We start from the raw sequence: 22,525 nt of genomic DNA, 5'->3' as shown, positions 1-22,525 counted from the left end.
AATTCAGAAAATATGACTTTTAATTAAAATTATGTCACTATTTCCAAATCTTTTAATATATTACGTCATAATCTGAAAACTCTACGTCAACAAAAACAAAAAAAAGTGTGTGTTTTTGAATAAAAGAAACCAGTTTGTTTAATTGTTGTGTTTTTACTCTTCTTCTTTTCATTGGATTAGATTAGAAGGTTCTTCTTCCTAGGATCTCTTACTCTAATTTTCCAATGTCGTTCAGGGAAGCCATTGAGCTTAGCCATTTTTCTCCACCTCTCAATGTTCTTCTCCATCTTAAGATTCAAACCACAATAACCTTTCAACTTCTTGGGCATCTTGTCGTACACTTTCCACCATCTCTCATGCACCGACTCGCTTGCAAACACACGCCTTGTTTTCAAGTCCCAGTTGCAATCGTAGTCTCTGTAACATAGCCACGGTTTTAGTCCCAAGTAGTGTATCCCCTCTAGATTCTCTGGGAGGTGCCGTGCTTTATCATTATGCCTGCTTTCATCACCGAAGTACTTCATCGTGTTCAAACGTTTTGATAACCTATGCCACCACACAAAATATTCGTTCAGGAATCCTTGGTCTCCCCCGTTGTATGACTCTATCTTGAATGCTTTCAGCATCAAATCCTCGAACAGACAAGCTGATGGCTCCAGAACCTGAACAAAACCATGGTTTCTTAGATAAATGTGGCAAATAACGATGAAATTTTTACACAACACATTAGCTCCACAGAAAAACATTAATGACCCTACTTTGTAAGCGATGGATTGAGCTAAATCTAAACGTAGCTCATTGGTTTATATGAACTTGTTATGTAGATGCATTACCATGACTCCTGAGTTGAACAAGAATTTGTTATTGCCAGCAGCCGAAAGTTGAGGATAGAAGAAAAGGTAATCAATATTCTTGACGATGATGAAGTCTGCATCTATGAACACTAGCTTATCGTAATCTGTTACTTGCCACACACGTAGCTTACTATAGTTCCACTCATTGTAAGAACGCTTCTTGGAAAAAGGACTACGAATTCTCTCCACTCGCCGTAGTTTCCAGCCAGCGAGCCTTAGGCCAATGAGAGAACTCTTGGTTATGGAGTCATCGTGGAGGAGTATCATGTCCTTAGTTGATCCAGATTGCCTTATGCTTTGTGCTAATGCTATTGCCCCGCATACGTAGACCTCCGATGAGTGTAGTAACGTCACGTAAGCAACACGTTGGGCAGGAAATGATGATAATGTAGTTTTGGATGTGAGACTTTTGTTCTTGCCTTGTATCCATGCTTCTTGACCTATATATAACAACGAATGAGTAAACTAGTTATTTAGTTGAAAAGCAAAGACAGTAAAAAGAAAAGAGGAAGATTTGGTATAAGGATCACCGATCTGAATTTAGATGAGACTTAAAGGTAATAAATATTAGTTGTTGAAGATTGCTTCCTATAGCACTTTACATATCAAATTAAAGATGTATTAATATAGCTATAATCATATGGATTTGGAAGTCTATAATTTTTGTAGTCTCTATCCGTATTAAGATAAAGTTTTTAATTATATTGGGAACGTTGGACAAAGAATGTTATTGGTTGTCTGTTTGAATTTCTTTAATAATTTTACTGCTTTTAATCTATAAAAACATCAATTGATTTGTTGGATTTTCTTTTAACTAATGCATTATGTCATGTGACAATAAATAAATACTGTCTTACGAAAAAAAAAAAGAAGACGTATGGAAAGTACAAAGACGAATGAATGAAATAACCTGGTTGAGGAAGCGGGGGAGAAATCTGACAAGAACCAAGAGGCATGAGAAGCTTTTGCTTCAACCTCTTCAGATCAGGCCTATACACCCAATATTCACCCACGCGCCTCACGCGCTCATCACACCTAAAGATCTCATGCATAGGTCCACATGACCCGACGAAGACAACGTACACCGTCCGATCAACATCCCTCGAACCACTCTCGACCGCAAGATTCGCTGCCGCCAGATTTACCTGTAGCCTGAAAACGTCTCTCAACCCTCTCTTCTCCGAGAAACCGTCGCACGGCACTTTGACAACGACGACGTCCACGTCAGCGTCAGGACCTTCCGTCTTCGGGAGAGGGACTTTCGGACAAATAGGCGTGTGCCACGTGTGATCCTCGTCGATCCATACCGGGAACAAACTTTTCCACGTCAGATTCTTCAGAAGAGGATCGAGCGACACGTGTATATTCTCCAAGATCGACGTCCCCCTTGCCTCGTAGCTCTCTCGCTCGTTCTCGGCGATGTTGAGAAGACCCACTCGGATCTTTTTCTGATCCGGAAGATAGTTTCTGATGAGTCGGAGCCATCTCAGGTTACGGACCTTCCGGTTAATCGGCTCCGGCAAAGAATAGCGAATCTCAACTAACGAAGGAGAACTGATCATGGGATTGAGCAGAAACAGAGGTTTGAAGTTTAAGAGCAAACCCAAAAACGACAATGATATTACTATAAGATAAAAAATAAAAAATCTCCTGCTCGAACTTTGGTTTTTCGCCCCCATCTTTTTTCCCCAACTCTGTCTCTCTCTCTCTTCTATGCTCTTAGCGATATCTGAATCTATTTACATGTAATTAACGTGTCTGTGGAATTCATAATCTCATAGATAAGATACATGCACGTATATGTGCGAATTCGTAGGTGTATGATTGGGAGCAGAAGAAGAAGGGTCTTGAGATGCATGGAGGCACGTTGGCGTCCAAGTCAATTCGTTAGGTGAGTCTACGAATAATTGTGTAATAAACTTACATACGCAAGTTTGGCGCTTGTGCTGTGTTATATAAATTATAATTTAACAATATTTCGGATATATCAGTTTGGTGATCAAGCTTATGATTGTTGTGTTATTTAAATAGCGATCAAACAAACATTAAACAAAAGAGTAGTAGTTATAAGTTTGCCATTGAGTTTTTTTTCTTTTTTCTTTTTGGCCTCTTCATATTTTTTTTATGCTTTAATAACATCTTTTTCAATGTAGCTAGTAGTTGTATTTTTTATGCTTTAATAACATATTTTGTTGGGTACGTGAATTTTCCATAACGGGAACATAATCATTCAAATCGTATTTCAATGATTTATTGTTAGTCGGTTAATTAATCTAATGTCAATAGCTATAAGCTGATTATTGTTAGGTATGGGTTGAATATGCATGTTGAACAAAACATGTATATCAAGTAGTCCGGTACTACTGAAATATACATAACTACAACTATATCAATCTTTCTATTTACTCAAATTTGAAGATTAATGTATTTATTTGATTAAGCATGTAATAAACCCATCCAAACTATTATTCAACAAATACATTAATTAAATAGATTTATTGTTTATAAATGCAAGATTTCTCTAGTATTTACAATCCTAATATTTTTGAATTTTAAAATTGCAATTATCATAATATAATGGAAAATTTGCAAATAAAAACAATAAAAAGAAACTAGCCTAAAACATCACCAAACTTGTACCGGAGTTGTCCTCTGATCTCCGTCTTCGGATCTCTCTTTATCCATCGCTGGTCGTTTTTTAAGCACTTTTCCTTTTACCAAGTGTTACTTTCTTAATTTTGATTTTTATGGTTCTATGTAAGTATATATTCTTATTTTTTTTTAGCAAATATGGCTGGTTATTCTCACCTAATTTAATTACCCCCTTTTTTTTAATCACACCCCAATCGCTTTTAAATAATTTGCCATTAATGTTTTCGCTAAAACACAAATACAATTGGCCAACATGGACAACAATTTATTTAATGCATTGTTGAGGTTTATTGTAAACAGAAAGCAAATTAGACTCAAACATGTCATGGGTTGAGAACGGGTATTGAACCCTATGAGATCTAATCTCCCGTTGTTCCTAAGTGGTAGAGCGGTCGGCTGTTAACTGATCGGTCGTACCCCCAACCATCACACTGTCGGATCCCACATAAGGAAAAAGCCTATATGATTGGGCGAACTCTTCCTTTCTTTTCATTGTCAATCACATAAATCCCGCAAGGGAATCCACAAGACTGAGAAGAAAACCGTCTGAGCCAGACTTAGCTACCAAGGATACCGATACCGGAAGATTTTCGTGTAGCCCTAATGGTATGCTCACCTATCAAGGGAACAAACACTAGAGGATCAGACCGGTTCTTATTAACCGACTCCACAAGAAGGCATATATTGGAATCTTGTTATATTACCTGACAGAATCCAGAAACGCCAGCGATCGACAACAAGCTGAAGGCTTTGCTGCTGAAAGATTCAAGTGCAGCCACATCAGCTTTGAGATGCGGTGGAGGACCTGGTACCGTTGGAATCACTAACACACCTTTCTCCTACAAAAAGCAGTAAAACTTGGTATGATTCATATTTAACTGGTCACCAGTCTGGTAAGTGTTTTCAATCATAACCGAAGGAAACCAAACCCATAAGCAGAGAAACAAAAGAAATCCATATAATATTTCCTACAAAACCGAATTCGAATCGAATTAAAACCTATTCCACAGAATCTGTACATAAACCAAACCGAAAACCGGATTGGACACTTTCCTAAACTTGTTAATAAGTTTTTAACGGACTGGAAGATATAGAAACAGGTTGTACCCCGAGCAAAGTTGAAAGAGCCGTCTTAAGTTCGGATTTCACGGATCGGCAATGGTCTATCTTCTCATCGGACGTCCTGATAGCTACCTCCATCAATGCTGATAATTGAGGACCAAACTCTGGTTTCACCGACGAGACCCATGCACTGTGGTTTGTCTTGAATTCATGCCTTAAGTTTGGTTTATGACTAGGTAATTATTAGAAATCGAATCAATCGATATAGAACGTAGATGAGATAGATGTTCTTACGTACATTACTGACAATAGCATTGAACTCGATAGAGCCATGAGAGACGGAATGCTGAACTCTTGTTGTGTCGTGACATCGTCACTTGTCATGAAATGTTTAAGGCTAGGGACATTCTCTTCAATGTACTCTCCAAGATTCACCTTCTTTACTACAATCTTGCCTTGATACAGAGCAAAAACATTTGACTTCTCTTTCAACAAAAAAATACAAGTTATTTTGATGGTTATTAGTTAGTACCTCCAAACGAATTTTCCACGGCTCCAACGAGAGGCTGCACCAACAAATCACGTGATATACTACACAGCTTGAAGCAGTCATCAGCGATAATCAGTTGATCTGGTTCGATGCACTTCAGGTGAGGCTGCTCCAGAAGAACAGAGCCTACACGTTTCAAAGTGGCGGTTTCCCGAGCAAACCATCCTAAAGATAATGTTGGAACCATCAATATATATCAAGATTTGGTTTTTAACCAACAAAGATCTCGGTTTTTAGTTGTCTTTACCCACTGTATCGAGGCTCTGAGCCAGTGGAGTAACTCCGGCAGTGGAAACAGCATTGTGTGATGGCCGGAAACCAAAAATGCCACAGTAAGATGCTGGAACTCGTACACTCCCTCCGGTATCAGTTCCTGTTTGCTCAAAAACAGAACATCAAGAAACAAATTAGACAGAACAACAACAAAAACTCACTCTTTGATCAGTAATGATATTAGTATGCTCATAACTCGTATGGAATTTTTTTGCTAAACTCACCGATAGAAAAATCCACAAGACGAGCAGCTACAGCTACGGCTGAGCCACTAGACGATCCGCCAGGCAATCTATCGGAAGCAATCGGGTTTCTGGGAGTCCCATAATGCACATTATCTCCATTTATACTGCAAATTAAGTAGCATATATATATCATGCCCAAAAACGTAACAAGCCTAGTCTAATAGCCATTGTTGAGGACTATTTGTTAAGATGTCCTGGTTTGAGCATTCTCAAAGTCTCTATAAACCAGAGAAGAAAGTGGAATTGAACCTGCAAGCCATTTCATCCATAATGGTAAATCCTAAAGCGGTGGCACCAGCTTCTAAGAGAGATGAAACTGCAGGAGCCGTGGAAGTAGCTGCCGAGTGCGTCCTTAACCAATCCGGATTACCAAAACCGGTTACGTGTCCTTCCACATCGAAACTGATTAAACCAAAACAAGAAGCTCAAAAAATGAATTGACAAAAAAAGTAAAATGGTGGACAGAGGAAACACTGATTGTATCTTTCAGATGGATGGATATCATCTTACATATCTTTAATGGCAAAGGTAAGACTCTGTAGAGAAGGAGAAAACAAGGAAGGAGGAGTTGGAGAAATTGTTAATTTCTCAATGAAAGCTCCATAATCATTATCAGTCGCCATTGATGCTGTTCCCGTTCTGACGAGTGACGAGGTCTAGTACTTAGATTATATAACCAAGTAAAGCATTTTTCTGGTTTTGGTTTTGTTCTTTTATTAATAAAAAAGGTAAATATAAAAGTAAAGCTTGTTGTAATAATACATAAAGATAAAGCTATCACAATTCACAACAATTGTTAACTTAACAAGGATCAAGGATACAGGGGCCAGGTCATTTTTTTTTCCCCTTATGTTTATTGTCCCTTTGTTTTTGTTTTTTTGTCGTCTCATAAATTAGAGACCACGCTTATGATCAAACATTAAACAAAACAGTACTTCGTGTAGTTTAGTTTGCCACATAAGATTTTGTACAACTTATTGCCAATTATATTTTATGCTTTAGTTACATATTTTGTTGGGTAGGTGAGTTTGTCGTTACGCGGACAGAATCACTCAAATCGCACATTTTCAATGATTTATATTGTTAATCGGTTGTGATTAATCTAACGTTCAAATAAGCTGATTATTAGGTATGGGTTGGGTATTACCGTATACATGTAGTTACTACTGGTATATACATAACTAATTAAATCAATCATTCAACTTACTCAACATTTGAAGATTAATGGTTTTAATTAATTAAATAGATATTGCATATAATAATAAACCCATACAAAATATTATTCAACAAATACATTAATTAAATAGATATATTAAGAATATATAAATTAATAAAACAAAGTATAATTATTAATAAAAGAAAATAAATATTTTCACATAGAAAAAATAAATTTGGCATCTCGCCAGAATAATCTGATGACATCACCTGTTTTGAGCTGTCTTGCATCTCTGAGAAGGTTCCACCCACTTCCTATAAAATAACCTGTTTGGTCTTCTCCCAAATTTACCCAATATGAATTGTTATTATCCACAATTTCTACTTGAATGCCCTTGTGAGGTATTGGAACTCCAGTCTTATTTATTATGTCGTTAACTTTTTTTTTTGGCAAAACGCAAACGACCAATTTGACTAGCATCGCATTCTGTTAATTGTTTTTCTATCATTATAATATCAATCGGATTCATTTTACTTAATTTTTAAGTGTCTTAGAAATATAACTAAGAATGTTTTTGAAAAATGAAATATTTGAGGAGTTTGAAGAGTTCAACCCATTATCATATCTATATATAGTTCTCAGCCAAAATAAAGTTCATTGGCTTTTTAAATGTTTATTTGAACAATATTAATTTTATCAAAAACAAAACTCTAAATTTAGTAAATTTTATGGATTCTAAATTAGCATAGTATTAATTTTATATATTTACAACTTTATAGGTTAAATTGATCATATATTTCTTATTATGCTAAAATTGTATTTACAATAACCTTATTTTTAGTTTATTTAAAAAAAAAAAAATCAAGCTTAATATTTTTCCAAGCCCTCTAAAAAGTGTGCATCTTTGACATCTAATTTTGATCTAGTTTTTTTTACAATACCTTATACTATTTTTTTTTACATTAATCATATATTTCTTATTCTGCTAAAATTGTATTTACAATAACTTTTTTTTTAGTTTTTTTTTTTTTAAATTCTTCTCAAGCTTATTATTTTTCCAAGCCCTCTAAAAAGTGTGCATTATATCTTTGACATCTAATATTTCTCTAGTTTTTTTACAATATCTTCTACTATTATTTTCACATTAATCATATATTTCTTATTTTGCTAAAATTGTATTTACAATAACCTTATCTTTAGTTATTTAAAAAAAAAAATTTCCCAAGCTTAATATCTAAGAAACATAAACTCCATTAATATTAGAAAAGCCTCTTTTCCAAGCCCTCTAAAAAGTGTGCATTATATCTTTGACATCTAATATTTCTCTAGTTTTTTACAATATCTTCTACTATTATTTTTGACATTAATCATATATTTCTTATTATGCTAAAATTTTATTTACAATAACCTTATTTTTAGTTTATTTTTTTAAAAAAATATTCTTCTCAAGCTTAATATTTTTCCAAGCCCTCTAAAAAGTGTGCATTATATCTTTGATATCTAATATTTCTCTAGTTTTTTTTACAATATATTCTACTATTATTTTCACATTAATCATATATTTCTTATTATGCTAAAATTGTTTTGACAATAACCTTATCTTTAGTTATTTAAAAAAAAAATCTTCTCAAGCTTAATATCTAAGAAACATAAACTCCATTAATATTAGAAAAGCCTCTTTTCCAAGCCCTCTAAAAAGTGTGCATTATATCTTTGACATCTAATATTTCTCTAATTTTTTACAATATCTTCTACTATTATTTTTGACATTAATATTTTTCAATTTCGAAATCGCTATTAAAGAACAACATGAAACCATCTATATATATATATATATCAACCAATGATACGATGACATTAAAAAAAAAAAAAAAAAAAAAAAAAACAGAAAGCAAATTAAATACGGTCAAACATGTCAATCATATAATTCACCAAAAAAAAAGAAAATTCACCCCAAAAAAAAGACATGTCAATCAATCATATATAATAAGTTAAGTTCCGCAAGGGAATCCACAAGACTGAGAAGAAAACCGTCTGAGCCATACGTAGCTACCAAGGATACCGATACCGGAAGATTTTCGTGTAGCCCTAATGGTATACTCACCTATCAAGATATGGAAATTAAAACATCAGACCGGTTCTTATTAACCGATTCCATGAAGGCATATATTGGTTTCTTGTTATATTACCTGACAGAATCCAGATACGCCGGCGATGGACAATAAGCTGAAGGCTCTGCTGCGGAAAGATTCAAGTGCAGCCACATCAGCTTTCAGATGCGGTGGAGGACCTGGTAACGTTGGAATCACCAACACACCTTTCTCCTACAAAAAGCGAAAACTGGATTGGACACTTTCCTTATTTCAATGATTGACATACCTAAATTTGTTAAAAGTTTTTAAGTCTGAGAGAAATAGGAACAAGTTTGTACCCCAAGCAAAGTTGATAGAGCCGCTTTAAGTTCGGATTTTACAGACCGGCAAAGGTCGATCTTCTCGTCGGACGTGTTGATAGCTTCCTCAATCCGTGCTGATATTCCAGGACCAAACTCTGGCTTCACCGACGAGACCCATTCACCATGGTTTATCTTAAACTCATACCTAAACTTATGGTTATGCCTATGTACGGAAAGAAATCGATAGAGAGTAAATGAGAAAGATGTTCGTACCTCTGTAACAATCTCATTGAACTCGATAGAGCCATGAGAGACGGAATGCTGAACTCTTGTTGTGTCGTGACATCGTGACTTGTCATGAAATGTTTAAGGCTAGGAACATTCTCTTCAATGTATTCTCCAAGATTCACCTTCTTTACTACAGTGTTGCCTTGATACAAAACAAGATCATCAAGGAATAAACTCTGACTTCTCTTTCAACAAAAGGCTAACAAGTTGTTCTGATGGTTATTAGTTATACCTCCAAACAACTTTTCCACGGATCCAACCAGAGGCTGCACCAACATATCACGTGGTACACTACACAGCTTGAAGCAGTCATCCGCGATGATCAGTTGATCTGGTTTGATGCAGTTCAAGTGAGGCTTCTCCAAAAGAACACTACCTACACGTTTCAAAGTAGCTGTGTCCCGAGCAAACCATCCTACATACAATGTTGAAACAAACCATCAATATTTAGACTCGGTTTTTAACCATTAACATCTTGGTTTTTAGTTGTCGTTACCAACTGTGTCGAAGCTCTGAGCCATTGGAGTAACTCCTGCAGTGGAAACAGCATTATGTGATGGCCTGAAACCAAAAATGCCACAGTAAGATGCTGGAACTCGTACACTCCCTCCGGTATCAGTTCCTGCTTGATCAAAAACAGAACATCCAGAAATAAATTAGACAGAAATAACAACAACAACAAAATTTACATTTTGATGAATTCTGATTAGTATGTTTTAACTTATTTAGTATTTTTTTTTTTTAGTTCAACTCACCAATAGAAAAATCCACAAGACGAGCAGCTACAGCTACGGCTGAGCCACTCGATGATCCGCCAGGCACTCTGTCAAAAGCAATCGGGTTTCTCGGAGTCCCATAATGCGCATTTTCTCCGTTTATACTGCAAATTAAGTAACATGATGCACAAAAAGCGTAACAAACCTAGTCTAATACTTAGCGATTCTCAAAGTCTCTAGAAACCAGAAAAAGACTTGGAATTGAACCTGTAAGCCATTTCATCCATGATGGTAATACCCAAAGCGGTGGCACCAGCTTCTAAGAGAGATGAAACTGCAGGAGCGGTGGAAGTAGCTGCCGTATGTGTCCTTAACCAATCCGGGTTACCAAAACCCGTTACGCGTCCTTCCACATCAAAACTGATTCAACCAAACAAGAATCTCAAAAATGAATTGACAAGAAAGTAAAATGGAGGACAGAGGAAATATTGTATTCAAATGAACATCTTACATATCTTTAATGGCAAAAGTAAGACCCAGTAGAGAAGGAGGAAACGAGGAAGGAGGAATTGGAGAAATTGTTAATTTCTCAATGAAAGCTCCAAAATCATTATCTGTCGCCATTGATGCAGTTCCAGGTTCTGACAAGGTTAGATGATAACCAAGTAAAGCTTCTTGAAGATAAAAGGCTACATCACAAATATCAACAAGGATAGAGTGGCCAGGTCATTTTATTTTCTGTCTTTTTCCTCAAGTTTATTGTCCTTACGTTTTATATATCCAACGGCTTCAATCAAATATACTCTATTGATATTAATGTCACAAAGATAGACAAATCAACATTCAAATAAAACAACCCTTGTCAAGCACACTTGGTTTTACAAATTTTACACTCTTTTTGGTTTTCATCCCTAAAATCTCTCCTCCAGAAAGGATCGATAGACATAAACACTTAGATTTCTTCTATAACACCAATTTGAAAATTCTGATATGTTCTTTTCATTTTCTTGTCTAAAGTCTCCTCCTTTCTTAATTCCACCCTGGACGAGACTAGAACTCTGCAGGAAAGAAACGCACAGACTATCACATTTTACTTCAATTACAAGGTAGGCCTAAAAAGAAGCTGGAAAACTCACAGTTTCTTGCTAATTTTCCGAGTCAGGTTGGTCAGGTGCCTGTTGTTGCCACATCGGTTGACCCATATACGGATTAGGTGGGTATGCAGCACCGGGGTTACCCATAACCATTCCCGGGTTCCCAATTGGAGCTGTTCCTGGAGGCAAGTATCCATAAGGGTAACCAGCAGCAGCGGCCTCAGGGACAGTCCCCCTCGGAATACTTCCCAAGACCTCATCCCGGAGATCCTCTCGGGGAACAATATCCACAAGAAAGTCAAAGATATCTGTTCTAGTCACAGCAGCGGCGATATCATTCTTCTGCAGCGTCCTCCTCTTATTCTCCTCAGTGTGGTTCCACGACCTGAGTGTCAGCTCCAAAATGAACATCTCACAGGCCCTTGCAAAGACGACAGGGGCTTCAGCAGAGATCATACGAACATCCTCGTCAGCTTTCATGATTTTCTTGATTCTGGCGAGAGGAAGGCTGTGGTTCTTGAAATCGGTTGTCTTCTCAATATCCTTGAACTGGTTCTCCCAGAAGGCTTGAAGCTGCTGTGCAAGCTGTTGCTGTTGTTGCTGCTGATGGATCTGGTGGAACGCCAGCTGGCCTGGTTGTGTCGCACCACCGGATACAGTAGCAGCAGTGGTAGTCATGGGATTGGATTGGTATGGGTTTGTTCCGTAGTTGATAGCTCCGGACTGACCATGCTCTTGTTGATCCATTCTCTACCAGAATAAACAACAAAACGTGGTATCAATTCTAAGCTCCTATCATCTGACCAGAATTTAAAAGATTTATATTAAGCAGGAGATAAGGTTTCCCTAAGCAAAAACAAGAATCTACTTAGATATGGTTTAATCAGTATTTCAAGATTAACCCAGAAAATCTAAACAAGTATGCAGACAATAGATTAAACTAGTTACAGAGGAACCCATAAATTTGGTAAGGCAAACAAGAAAATATCGAAAGGGATCGTCTTTAATCACTTTCAACAAAGAATCTCCTAACCCACAACAAATAGAATTGTTCTTACAACACAAAGCCTATTATTTTGTCATGTGAATTCCCATTATGCAAGTAAGAACAGGTCAAATGTTTGAAAAAACAAAAAAAAAAAAAACGATAGTGACCTGTGGAAGGGAGAATCTGAAGTTGATTGATGCCGAAAAAGAAGAATCTGAAGGGGGGAAGAGACAGGTTGATCCTCTTGAGAGTTTTAAGTTTTAAGATCTGTTTAGGGTTTTTGCTGCTTTCCCCTTTGTTTTCGACTTTAACAATGAGGGAAGGAATTATAGAGAAGACAAGAGGGAAGTAAGTGGAAGCTTATAAAAGCTGCTGTCGTGTCAAGCATTGGGCTTATGTCAAGATTCTTCTGCTCTTGTCAGATGATGATTTGTTTTATCTTAATATCATTATTTATTTATTTATTTTCTTGTGATTTAATTGGCAGCCCACTTGAACTATTTGCTGATTTATGATTTGAAGTGATAAACAACATATCATATGCAAATAAAGTGACTTGTGACTATTATTATTACTAAGAATACGATCACATAGAAGAAACGAACCAGAATCAACGAATTTCTCTATTACTGCTTTTTAGAGATGGAGAGAAGGTATCATTTCTCATTAATATCAAAAGAATTACAAATGTGTGGTTTATACATACATTTACCAGACCCAAGGAAACAAGACCACTACAATCAATAGAAACCTGAAATGGGGAATTCCAAAATCTCCTCCCAAAAACATCTGCATATCCTTTGCTCTTCACATGTATTTTACCATCACCTATCTTATCTATCAAACTCTCCTCATCTGCCTCGCAAGTGTTGTGAGATTCGGAGATTACCGGTGACCCATATTGGCTCAACTCAAAATTTTGCCAACTAACAAATATTCCTCAACACTGGAAGTCTGAATCTCTCGTTGACCCAAGATTATTCACTCCGCAGACTTTATGCAGCATGTGATCATGTTGACAAGCTGGCGATGATTAAACTAACAAACGTGAAAACAACATACAGTCCAACAAGACAGATCCCCCAGAATCTCGGAACTCGGAATCTAGACCAGGTTATTACCAGCAGAGATCCCATCAAACTAAGCAACAAGAATACGAAAGCGATCACAATACCTACATGGAATCCAAGTTCGTAAGCATTTGGATACACATTACCTGTTTGCATTACTAAGGCCGATCCAAGTCCAACAAGCATGTTAAACATTGGACCAGCAAAGCAACCAGCCATTGCCATTGCTGGTCTACCCGCCTTTGCAACTGCCACATCAGCAACAAGGTCACCGACCGAGTTTCCCCAAGCAAGAACAGTTAGGCCGAGGAGTGCCGGAGGCAGTTTAAGGAGGGTTCCAAGTGCAGCCAAGCAGTTAAGAAGCTCACCAGCAATTGTTGATATCCAAAAAACACTCATTATGAAAGCTACAACGATAACCGGCAGTTGCTCGGTTTTTGGTGGTTGCTTTTCAACTGTGAAGTGAAGGAACGCTAGGGAAGACGTCATCAAGAGGACAACAAGCCAAAGCGGGAGATGGGTGTTTGGAAAGAGGAACGAAATTGGGTGGTTTAGTGGTACAAAAGAGTTGCAAGAGTATAAAAGGGCAAGAGGGCAGAAAACAATGTTGGCAGAACGATAAAACCTAGACCAGTCAGAAGGAGAAGGCTTTGGGATGGTAAGGCTCAAAAGAACTGATACAGGAGTTTCCCACATCCTTGAGATCTGAAATCACAGCAGCAAAAGCAATATCAGGCAACCCGGTCTTAACATCAAGTTTAATATCGCTCAAACTTATGGATATGCAGTCTGACAGAAAAAAAAAAGTAAATTACAGTAACCTGATAGGATCCAAACCCGTAGGTTGAATTCATTAAAGGAATACACATCATAAAGAGACTTGATTAACGACTCTTGACCAGTTCTCAATCCTATACTCCTATGAAAATCCAGAATACCTCAAACTCATTTTGCCTAACTTCTTTCTAACATGTTAGTTCTCAAGCTAACCGATCTGACTATTGTTCCTGATCTATCAACACAGCTACAATCCGGTTGAACCAGCCTAAGCAAGTGACAGTGCTCAGTCACTACACTAACACAAAGACTTATCATAACCTTATAAGAAAACAGGGAGCCAGTAAAGTTCTTAAGCAAATCAAAACCTTTATTATACACATAATTTAAACTAAACAGTATCAGAATTCACAATTGGTGGCTGAAGATGATGCTACCATAAAATCCCAGCATTATGATCAAAGAGGTGAGTGAAGAAAACATTCTATTACCGTTCCATAAAGCCGAAAGATTCCTGAAAAAAGATGTTCTTTCTCTGCTTTATGACTCTCAAAAGGACCTGAAGCAATCTCACAATCATTAACTCTCAACAAATCCTTCTCTTCCTCACTGATACTTCTCCCTTTATCAACATTGGTACCAAAATCCATCCAAAAGACAAAACCAACGAAGAAAACGTAAAACCCAACAAAGCCTATAGCCTGCCACACATATATCTCCCCACTCAAGTAGACATAGAACAAGAAGGAAGCAGCAATCAAGTAAAAAAGCACATCTCTAACGAAAGAAGCAGCGTCTACAGGAAACGGCGCCGCGTAGATGGCAACAAACCCAACGACAAAGGCGGAGACGAAAGTCCCAGCAGATAAGATAGCTCCGAACCCGGTACGATACTGACCACCACGCAAAGCAGCAACAGAGGCAAACACGTCAGGTGCGCCGTTACCTAAAGCTAAGAGAGTCACAGCGGCCATACTGGGAGAGAGGTTGAGGCGATCGGCGAGCTTAGTAGTGACGGTTGAGAAGTGAGTCTGAGCGGTTTTGATGAGTATGTAGAAGTGTAGAAGAATAAGAAGAGACAATATTGGGATCGTGAAGAATAGGTTTTGGTCGAAGATGCAGTAATGGAGGGAGAAGTAGTTGATGACTCCGCCGCCGCCATTATCGTGGGATCTCGAGGAGAAACAAGAGGAATCAACGATTGAGCTAGTGTTCGTAGTAGTGGAATCGTCGAGAAGAGAACGAAGATGAGGATGATGATCCGGGAAAGTGGGAATGGTGGGTGTAGTGAGGAAGAATAAGAAGATGAGAATGGAGATTAGGGTTAAACACAGAGCAGAGTTTCCAATGGTGGAAGAAGAAGGAATCATCAGTTCCATGCCATTCAACTTATTATGATCAATCAAACAAGACGCCACTACGAAGCTTTTGTAATCAAAAGATTGGATTTTTTTAGCATCTGATTCGAGTTTCGCTGAGATCTGATTGGAATTAAAGTTTCTTTGTTTTTTTTCTTCCATGTGTGAACAAAAATAAGTCAATTTGCCCACTGAATTTCACAAAAATTAGTCAAAAACTCCAGAGAAAAATTATAGCAAATAAGAGGGGCGTTCCGAGAATTGAACTCGGGACCTCTCGCACCCTAAGCGAGAATCATACCACTAGACCAAACGCCCTTGTTGTTCTTCTTAATTATTGTATTTAATAATAATGGAGTAAACCATATGAAACTGGAATCTAAATGTGAATTCCAATTCGATTTTGAACCAACACGATACCAAACCAACAAACAAATTGGATAAATATTTCATTTCATGCATCATAAGAACAATTTTGTATATATCATTCTTCATCATCGGTGACATCTAACAAATCAAAATACTCATTAAGATGCAATGAACAAGAATCGTTCGATGTAACACGACAACCATCAACACGATCCATTTGATCATCAATCATTTCTTTGGACATACCCCAACCCAACATCTCTTCTTCGGTGTGGTGTATCCCGAAAGTGTACTCTCCGCTCGCACCTAACTCCATCACTCGAAACTCGCAGTTCCCAAAGTTGTTCAACCGCTCGAACTCTTCCACCGTCCACTTGAACCATTTCGTTAGAAACACCCGAGAGGTCAGTCCGTGTGACACTATCACTAGGTTTAGTTCACTTGATGGATCCACCTGATGCCTGTTCATGTCCACGTCCCTCCACATCGACTCCAGAAAACCTTATCTCGTAATGAGGTGATGAAAAACATTGAGATTATAGCATCAATTACAATACTTGATTCTTATTATACCACAGTAATTTTAAAACAAACAGCCTAGTTGAAAATCTACAAACTAATTTAATTTTATTCGCAATTTTAATCTACAGTTACGTACAACTTTCGCCAGTCGCACCTAAATGTTTCGTAGTTTCTTGAATTAGTACGTACGTATACGTAAGATACACGAAGACGTTCCCCTAAAATGTCAACAAAATCGATAACCAAACAAACTACGTCTTCTTCTTTGCACATGTCAAAAGTCCTAATAATAGTCTCCTTTTCTAGATATAATAATTGTCAAATAATATATATATATATAATTTATATTCAATGTTATTTTAATTCAAGTAATCCACTATGATAAATAATTTAAAAAAAAAACAAAAAAAACTTACTAGAAACACGATCGTAGACGTCGGCGGCAGATTCACCTTCGGGGAAACGATAGAAAAATCTACCGAAACGTTCCCTAGTCTCCTTGACAACTCTCATCCTCTCTTCAACTTGAAAGTTCCCGAAGTCTTGTTCTCGGATCCTACACTCTTCCCTCACTCCTATCACGCGCTTCCTCGAGAACCCTTTCCCCACTTCCCTCAAAGTCGTCCTGGTTCTCTCGTAAGGCGACACGTAGAAATACACGCGCCAGTTCTCTCCACACGTCCCGCCGCTTTGAGTTGATATGAGTGCTCTCATTCTCTTACCGGCCTCACGCGCCTGCGCTCGTCCTTCTTCCGTCAGAGGGATCTTGTGATCTGGTGTGGTAGCGTATGCACCTGCGTCGATGTTCCCTGCGGACTCACCGTGACGCATAAGTATGATGCGTTTCGGGGGCATCTTCTTCTCATGGTTCACCATTTTTTTTTTTTGTATATCTCTCTCTCTCGTTTTTGGTCGTTAAGATGAGCTAGATTTGATTTTATGGTGGAGAGAGAGATGCTTATTAATATGTATTGTACAAATTCAGAGCCCACCATATGAGACCTGAGACCACTTTCTCAACATAACGACTGCTTTTGGGTTTTATGATCCCACTCTGTTTCCATTACGCATTCAAACTCACACCATGACACCAATAAAAATTAAATTATTGCAGAGTTGTTGAGCAATGCTTGTATTTCTTCAAGTGACGGGCCTTTTGAACCGGCGGAGACCATTGAGAAGATCAGGACATATACTATGTGAGAAAAATATTTTTTGGGCCTTTCTAACATATAGTATATAACACAGAATTTTATGTCTCTCTTTGCTCCTTAAAACAGAATTAACATGATGGAATGTGATTAATAAATAAAAATAGTGAATGTAGTGACAAATGGATTAGGTTTAAACTCATTTATATCATCTACTGTGAAGTCTGAAGTCTTAACAAATGAAAATAAGGATCGTCTAGTTAACAATTAGTAACTAACTAATATATAAACTACCCGATTAGCGATTTCTAGAACAGCTTTCTAATTTAAAATTTTACCAAATCGACGAGAGCATGGAAAAAAGGTAAATCATGAGATCAATTCCCACATGCTCTATTTGTTTCTTTCTGATTAATTAAAAAATACAACTTTCGAAAGTGGGTTCCGTTTCTCAAAATAATGTCCGACACGCGCAAGTTGTCAAGTAGGATTACATGTTTGATGGGAATAGTAACTGTAACTAACAAAAGAAAATAGTCAAGATAATTATGTAAAAAGGTGTTTTAATTATGTACAAAATATCATCGTCGTCATCAGCAACTTCATCGTCGATGTGTTTCTCCATGATCACGAAAAGATCACACAAGATTTATAATGGGGAAGCTTTTAGTTTGATCCACCAGATCGACTGCTCTGATACCAACAAAACAGAGAGCTACTTCGGCTTGTGCTTGAAGCTCTTGAAGATACTTGACAACTTTCTCACGGTCAAACCCGATGCCATTCTCATCTTTAAGCATTTTCCTCACTCTGTCTACAAAGGATGTGTCTCCGTGTCCGGTGCAAACTATAAACATCGCATTGGCGGGTAATGCGTCGTAAAGGGATTGGACTCTCTCGTTCATTTTCTTTAAGATTTCCTTCGTTTCAAGTGAAACATTGTTTTTTTCCTTGAGGCTCGTGTTGTTGTTACATGTAAGCAATGAGATCATCTCCGCCATTCTGAAATTCGCTCTGCTCTGGAAATGTGTATTCAGTTCTGAGAACTGTGTCCAAACGAACTGTGACCGCTTGTTCTTTACCTCCTTCATGGCCTTTGAAAGTGCTTCGTCGTCAGAAGAAACTGGAATTGAATTGGATGACTCAGAAGCATATCGCTTCACAATGTTGATATTGTCAATCATACAAGTAGATTTCCCGCTCTCATTCAAAATGTCGAGTAGGTTTTTTCTTCTCACTTCCGGTTGTGAGCCAAAATCAGGTCCATGTTTTATCTTCAATAGTGCCAAATCCATGGCTGCTTTTGCATCCTCTACGCTGTCATATCCAGATTCAGACAGCTGTATCTCTCTATCAAGAAACTTTTTTTGCTAGAATTCGACGTTTAGTTTTATAAGATGGACCATGTGGATGCTTGTATAGTACTGCAGTGTCAATCACCAGATTATGAGATATCTTCAAAGAAAACAAGTCAGTTTCCAACGAGTGTCCGACTAATATGGTCTCTTTGAAAACCAGCTTTAAGAACTCTTGCTGTATATCTTTAAGAGTTGTTGTAACTCCTTCCATCATCATAGCTGTTATTCCACTATACCTTGTGTTATAATCAGTAATAGGATTTGTTGGCATGACTAATTTATCTAATAGAACCTGTCCTTGGATATCGACCAGTCTCACTCTTGTTAACTCCAAACCCTCCTTTGTAATACACATCTGGCAATCAAGAGCCACAATTTCATGGGGAGATGATCCTGGTGGTGCAGGACGTGTAGGGGTAAACTCAAATTGTTCAAAAGTGTATCCATTTTGTTCCATTTCCTTTCGACTGAGAGTATAGTATGCAACAGGGAATGGTATGTCTTTTATGATCTCAATGAACGATTTCCCCATCAGATTGCATGCTTCTGGGCTAGATACAAGGGGAGGTGGTTCCACTGAACTCGTAACAGTTTTCTTGTTTTTAACCTTGCAAGTAAGATTGTATCAACTGCCTCATGTCATCAACTTCAGAGCTCAAACCTAAAAGGGTTATAGGATTGCCACAACACGATTTCAAACTAGCAAGTGCTTTAAACTGTGATAAGTATAAAGCTGCATCCAACCCAGGAAGGTAAAGCATTACAACCTTTGGAATGAGAGGCTTGTTCTTAATAAACACCCACGAGGGCTTTGGCATACAACCTTCTGCAAGAACCCATGTCACAAGTCCCTGAACATCTTGTAAGTTCAATGTTGTTTCAGGGCTCTTGAAATCGAGTTCTGCTTTCGCTTCGGGTCCATATATATCCAAGAAGCTGTTTCCGGTATTGCTCTTTTCATCCCTACCGTCGCCACTTTCTCTAACATCTTCCGCGTCGCGCTTCCGCTTCGAAGACGACATTCTTGAGACGACGGCGTAAAGCTATTCGTCGTATTCAACAACTTTACCATGAAAACGATTACGCCGCCGAGTATAGCCGTCGTCTAACAACGCCGTCGCGTTTTTTAATTTGCCGTCGGAGAAATTTTAAGGGTTTTATGTTTAACCTTGACGCCTCCAAATTTTTTTTTTAAGGTTTTTATGTGATTAGCCTACGTATATATATTGATTAGCTTTCACATATTGCTAACACAATATAATGTAACTGTATTACTACCAGGCACGGGTTGAATGTTTTTATTTATATTATAATTTTTATATAAAATATAGTTTATGTGATTGTTTTTAAAAGTTGTTGTAAATAAAACGTTATACAATAAAATCATATGCTAAATATGAGTACTTGAATTTTTTTGAGATTTTTTATGATTGTTCCGCGGATTAGGCTAAATTTTTTGAAATTTATCAAATCAATCATAATATACATTATTTCTATTATTTTGATATATAGTTGCTAGTATAATCGAAAATCACTCTTAATCCACGGAAGAATGATTAATTTTTGAGATTTTGTTGCTTATATATGGTTAATTAAATATTCAGTGGAGATTTTATTTTATTTTATTTCTTTGGAATATAGGTTATAAAATTAATTATTTGGTTATAAAATTAATTATTTGGTTATAATATAGGTTAAATTATCAAATAATCAAATAATTAATTTTATAACCTATATTATATAGTCTACAAAAAAAGTTGTGTACTTCTATTTTATTATATATGGGAGGTTTCCTAAACATATAAGGAAATAGCTTGTACAATAAATAATATCAAAATCTAGAATATTTTTCAGATTGGTTTCACTTCATTAATAGGCTTTACGGTCTATATTACGGTCTATATATCTTGCTTCCTTAATATATATCTCTCTTTTTCGTCGTTTAGATTAGATTAGAAATTATGGTGGAGAGAGATGCTTATTAATATGTATTGTACAAATTCAGAGCCCACCATATGAGACCACTTTCTCAACATAACGACTACTTTTGGGTTTTATGATCCCACTCTGTTTCCATTACGCATTCAAACTCGCACCAATAAAAATTAAATTACTGCACAGAGCTGTTGAGCAATGCTTGTATTTCTTCAAGTGACCGGCCTTTCGAACCGGCGGAGACCATTGACAAAATTATCTTTTGGGCCTTTCTATCGTATAGTATATATAGCACGGAATTTTATGTCCTACTTCTGTTTCCCCCATTATCTTACCAAATATCTTCTAAACGAATTGGACTTCAAAGCCCAAATATTTTGTAGGCCCAATTTGTTTTGTTTTAAGTCATTGAATAATCAATGACTAATTTCATACATTCACCAGAATGTATATTGTATAGTTTAGTGATGTGTGTGTTGGTGTCGCAATCCCATATAGTGCATAATATTGACAAAATAAAACTCATTTCACACTATACAATCGCATATGCTTCTTCAATCATAGCTTCTTTTTGCTTTTCTTGGTATGATTTTCATCATCAATTGAAGTTTATTTCCACTAATTAGTTTTGTTGGTTCATATCACGACGCCTTAAACTCGGTTTTAATCTTATCTTCTCTTTGCTCCTTAAAAACGGAATTAACATAATGGAATGTGATTAATAAAGAAAAATAGTGGAATGTAGTGACAAATGGATTAAGGTTTAAACTCGTTTGTATCATCTACCGTGAAGTGTGAAGTGTTTACAAATGAACATAAGGATCGGTTTAAACATGTTATCGTAGTTAACAATTAGTAACTAACTAGTATATAAACTAGCCGATTAGCGATTTCTAGAACAGCTTTCTAATTTAAAAATCAACCAAATCGACGAGAGCATGGAGAAAAGGTAAATCATGAGATCAATTCCCACATGCTCTCTTTGTTCCTTTCTGATTAATTAAAAATACAATTTTCGAAAGTGGGTTCCGTTTCTCAAATCATGTCCGACATGCGCAAGTTGTCAACTACGATAACATGTTTGATGGGAATAGTAATTGTAACTAGCAAAAAAAAATAGTCAAGATAGTTATGTAAAAAGGTGTTTTAAATTAAAAGGATTGATCTTTTTTATTTATGCAAATTAGATGCCCTTAAACTACCACCCCTAAAAAATACGGTTGGCACACCACACCGCACACTGATAGCTAAATTGCGATGTTGACCTCATTTCCGAAAATGAAAGCAAAAAACAAGAAACCATAAAAGAAAATAACTTGTTTCTATTAATTTTAGAGAGGAATCAAACAAAAAAAATTGACCTAGTACAAGTATATGCTAATATTGTTGCCGTGTCACTATCCGGTATAGTGTTTACTCTGTATTTATCCTCGCAATCTGTCGAGAAAATCAAACTAAGCACGAATTCTTATTTTAAAAGGAAATATCTCACAGATCAACTCAACTATAGTATATGAATGTGGCCAGGAATATGGAAGTATGGAACACATACAAAACAAATGAATCCAAAAGAATTTTCCAGAAATAGAAACCGTGGGTGGACAGGTTTCCTAGTACTGTACTAGTAGTCTAGTAGAAGTGAAACTCTTTGTTTTCTTTTGTCATAAGAAGTGATGAAAGGTGAAAATTACAGTGAAAGCAAAAAGAAAGAG

At 36.8% G+C, this 22,525-nt stretch overlaps 6 protein-coding genes, 1 non-coding gene and 2 pseudogenes across 11 annotated transcripts; all 9 read right to left on the bottom strand.

Moving 5' to 3' along the window:
- Window positions 1-17: 17 nt before the first annotated feature.
- LOC104739490 (putative UDP-glucuronate:xylan alpha-glucuronosyltransferase 5) lies at window positions 18-2,925 on the bottom strand. Its single transcript, XM_010459866.3, has 3 exons — window positions 1,765-2,925; window positions 834-1,294; window positions 18-662 (listed from the first exon to the last, which is right to left on the bottom strand). The coding sequence occupies exons 1-3, from the start codon at window positions 2,531-2,533 to the stop codon at window positions 177-179; spliced, it is 1,716 nt and encodes a 571-aa protein (XP_010458168.2). The 5' UTR covers window positions 2,534-2,925; the 3' UTR covers window positions 18-176.
- A 777-nt stretch (window positions 2,926-3,702) lies between these two features.
- On the bottom strand, window positions 3,703-6,607 carry LOC104739489 (amidase 1-like). Of its 2 annotated transcripts, none has more exons than XM_010459865.3 (9): window positions 6,147-6,607; window positions 5,886-6,038; window positions 5,616-5,740; window positions 5,366-5,491; window positions 5,101-5,283; window positions 4,867-5,023; window positions 4,614-4,782; window positions 4,211-4,345; window positions 3,703-4,122 (listed from the first exon to the last, which is right to left on the bottom strand). In XM_010459865.3, the coding sequence occupies exons 1-9, from the start codon at window positions 6,257-6,259 to the stop codon at window positions 4,006-4,008; spliced, it is 1,278 nt and encodes a 425-aa protein (XP_010458167.1). In that variant the 5' UTR covers window positions 6,260-6,607; the 3' UTR covers window positions 3,703-4,005. The 2 variants fall into 2 exon arrangements, with proteins under 2 accessions (XP_010458167.1, XP_087342011.1); XM_087485885.1 differs by having other exon boundaries at window positions 4,614-4,758; window positions 6,147-6,595.
- Window positions 6,608-6,864: 257 nt separating this feature from the next.
- Window positions 6,865-7,392, bottom strand: LOC104739488 (B3 domain-containing protein At1g08985 pseudogene; annotated as a pseudogene).
- Window positions 7,393-8,693: 1,301 nt separating this feature from the next.
- Window positions 8,694-10,901, bottom strand: LOC104739487 (amidase 1). Its single transcript, XM_010459864.3, has 9 exons — window positions 10,703-10,901; window positions 10,459-10,611; window positions 10,231-10,355; window positions 9,972-10,097; window positions 9,708-9,890; window positions 9,461-9,617; window positions 9,224-9,392; window positions 8,982-9,116; window positions 8,694-8,896 (listed from the first exon to the last, which is right to left on the bottom strand). The coding sequence occupies exons 1-9, from the start codon at window positions 10,813-10,815 to the stop codon at window positions 8,762-8,764; spliced, it is 1,296 nt and encodes a 431-aa protein (XP_010458166.2). The 5' UTR covers window positions 10,816-10,901; the 3' UTR covers window positions 8,694-8,761.
- Window positions 10,902-10,979: 78 nt separating this feature from the next.
- Window positions 10,980-12,724, bottom strand: LOC104739486 (nuclear transcription factor Y subunit C-9). 2 transcript variants are annotated; one of them, XM_010459862.2, is made up of 3 exons: window positions 12,441-12,724; window positions 11,328-12,035; window positions 10,980-11,249 (listed from the first exon to the last, which is right to left on the bottom strand). In XM_010459862.2, the coding sequence occupies exon 2, from the start codon at window positions 12,030-12,032 to the stop codon at window positions 11,337-11,339; it is 696 nt and encodes a 231-aa protein (XP_010458164.1). In that variant the 5' UTR covers window positions 12,033-12,035; window positions 12,441-12,724; the 3' UTR covers window positions 10,980-11,249; window positions 11,328-11,336. The 2 variants fall into 2 exon arrangements, with proteins under 2 accessions (XP_010458164.1, XP_010458165.1); XM_010459863.3 differs by having other exon boundaries at window positions 11,328-12,084; window positions 12,441-12,612.
- Window positions 12,725-12,916: 192 nt separating this feature from the next.
- On the bottom strand, window positions 12,917-15,674 carry LOC104739485 (cation/calcium exchanger 5). Of its 3 annotated transcripts, none has more exons than XM_010459861.3 (3): window positions 14,612-15,644; window positions 13,490-14,048; window positions 12,917-13,413 (listed from the first exon to the last, which is right to left on the bottom strand). In XM_010459861.3, the coding sequence occupies exons 1-3, from the start codon at window positions 15,638-15,640 to the stop codon at window positions 13,409-13,411; spliced, it is 1,593 nt and encodes a 530-aa protein (XP_010458163.2). In that variant the 5' UTR covers window positions 15,641-15,644; the 3' UTR covers window positions 12,917-13,408. The 3 variants fall into 3 exon arrangements, with proteins under 3 accessions (XP_010458163.2, XP_010458162.2, XP_010458161.2); XM_010459860.3 differs by having other exon boundaries at window positions 12,917-13,377; XM_010459859.3 differs by having other exon boundaries at window positions 12,917-14,048; window positions 14,612-15,674.
- Window positions 15,675-15,724: 50 nt separating this feature from the next.
- Window positions 15,725-15,796, bottom strand: TRNAP-AGG (transfer RNA proline (anticodon AGG)). Its single transcript has one exon. It is a non-coding gene; the product is annotated as a tRNA-Pro (tRNA).
- A 118-nt stretch (window positions 15,797-15,914) lies between these two features.
- LOC104739484 (phosphoglycerate mutase-like protein AT74H) lies at window positions 15,915-17,647 on the bottom strand. Its single transcript, XM_010459858.3, has 2 exons — window positions 16,786-17,647; window positions 15,915-16,348 (listed from the first exon to the last, which is right to left on the bottom strand). The coding sequence occupies exons 1-2, from the start codon at window positions 17,243-17,245 to the stop codon at window positions 15,963-15,965; spliced, it is 846 nt and encodes a 281-aa protein (XP_010458160.1). The 5' UTR covers window positions 17,246-17,647; the 3' UTR covers window positions 15,915-15,962.
- Window positions 17,648-18,121: 474 nt separating this feature from the next.
- On the bottom strand, window positions 18,122-19,961 carry LOC104743189 (small RNA degrading nuclease 5 pseudogene; annotated as a pseudogene).
- Between the last annotated feature and the right edge of the window lie 2,564 nt (window positions 19,962-22,525).

The sequence above is a fragment of the Camelina sativa genome, chromosome 14, assembly GCF_030686135.1.
Source record: "Camelina sativa cultivar CO46 ecotype springtype chromosome 14, ASM3068613v1".
Taxonomy (NCBI): domain Eukaryota; kingdom Viridiplantae; phylum Streptophyta; class Magnoliopsida; order Brassicales; family Brassicaceae; genus Camelina; species Camelina sativa.
This window is presented reverse-complemented; position numbering and strand designations above follow the sequence as displayed.

What these genes read in the sequence shown, in the direction of transcription:
- LOC104739485 (XM_010459859.3), bottom strand. Translation starts at nt 15,640, where the DNA reads ATGGAAGAAAAAAAACAAAGAAACTTTAATTCCAATCAGATCTCAGCG. An exon ending in TCTTTCGGCTTTATGGAACG is followed by an intron (nt 14,049 to 14,611) that starts GTAATAGAATGT and finishes CTGTGATTTCAG; the next exon opens with ATCTCAAGGATGTGGGAAAC.
- LOC104739484 (XM_010459858.3), bottom strand. Translation starts at nt 17,245, where the DNA reads ATGGTGAACCATGAGAAGAAGATGCCCCCGAAACGCATCATACTTATG. An exon ending in CGTCTACGATCGTGTTTCTA is followed by an intron (nt 16,349 to 16,785) that starts GTAAGTTTTTTT and finishes TTACGAGATAAG; the next exon opens with GTTTTCTGGAGTCGATGTGG.
- LOC104739486 (XM_010459862.2), bottom strand. Translation starts at nt 12,032, where the DNA reads ATGGATCAACAAGAGCATGGTCAGTCCGGAGCTATCAACTACGGAACA.
- LOC104739490 (XM_010459866.3), bottom strand. Translation starts at nt 2,533, where the DNA reads ATGGGGGCGAAAAACCAAAGTTCGAGCAGGAGATTTTTTATTTTTTAT. An exon ending in TCCCCCGCTTCCTCAACCAG is followed by an intron (nt 1,295 to 1,764) that starts GTTATTTCATTC and finishes TGTTATATATAG; the next exon opens with GTCAAGAAGCATGGATACAA. An exon ending in TGTTCAACTCAGGAGTCATG is followed by an intron (nt 663 to 833) that starts GTAATGCATCTA and finishes GGTTTTGTTCAG; the next exon opens with GTTCTGGAGCCATCAGCTTG.
- LOC104739489 (XM_010459865.3), bottom strand. Translation starts at nt 6,259, where the DNA reads ATGGCGACTGATAATGATTATGGAGCTTTCATTGAGAAATTAACAATT. An exon ending in ATGGATGAAATGGCTTGCAG is followed by an intron (nt 5,741 to 5,885) that starts GTTCAATTCCAC and finishes CTTAATTTGCAG; the next exon opens with TATAAATGGAGATAATGTGC. An exon ending in GCGTTTCTGGATTCTGTCAG is followed by an intron (nt 4,123 to 4,210) that starts GTAATATAACAA and finishes TTCCCTTGATAG; the next exon opens with GTGAGCATACCATTAGGGCT.
- LOC104739487 (XM_010459864.3), bottom strand. Translation starts at nt 10,815, where the DNA reads ATGGCGACAGATAATGATTTTGGAGCTTTCATTGAGAAATTAACAATT. An exon ending in TCAGAGCTTCGACACAGTTG is followed by an intron (nt 9,891 to 9,971) that starts GTAACGACAACT and finishes CATTGTATGTAG; the next exon opens with GATGGTTTGCTCGGGACACA. An exon ending in TCAATGAGATTGTTACAGAG is followed by an intron (nt 9,393 to 9,460) that starts GTACGAACATCT and finishes CCATAAGTTTAG; the next exon opens with GTATGAGTTTAAGATAAACC.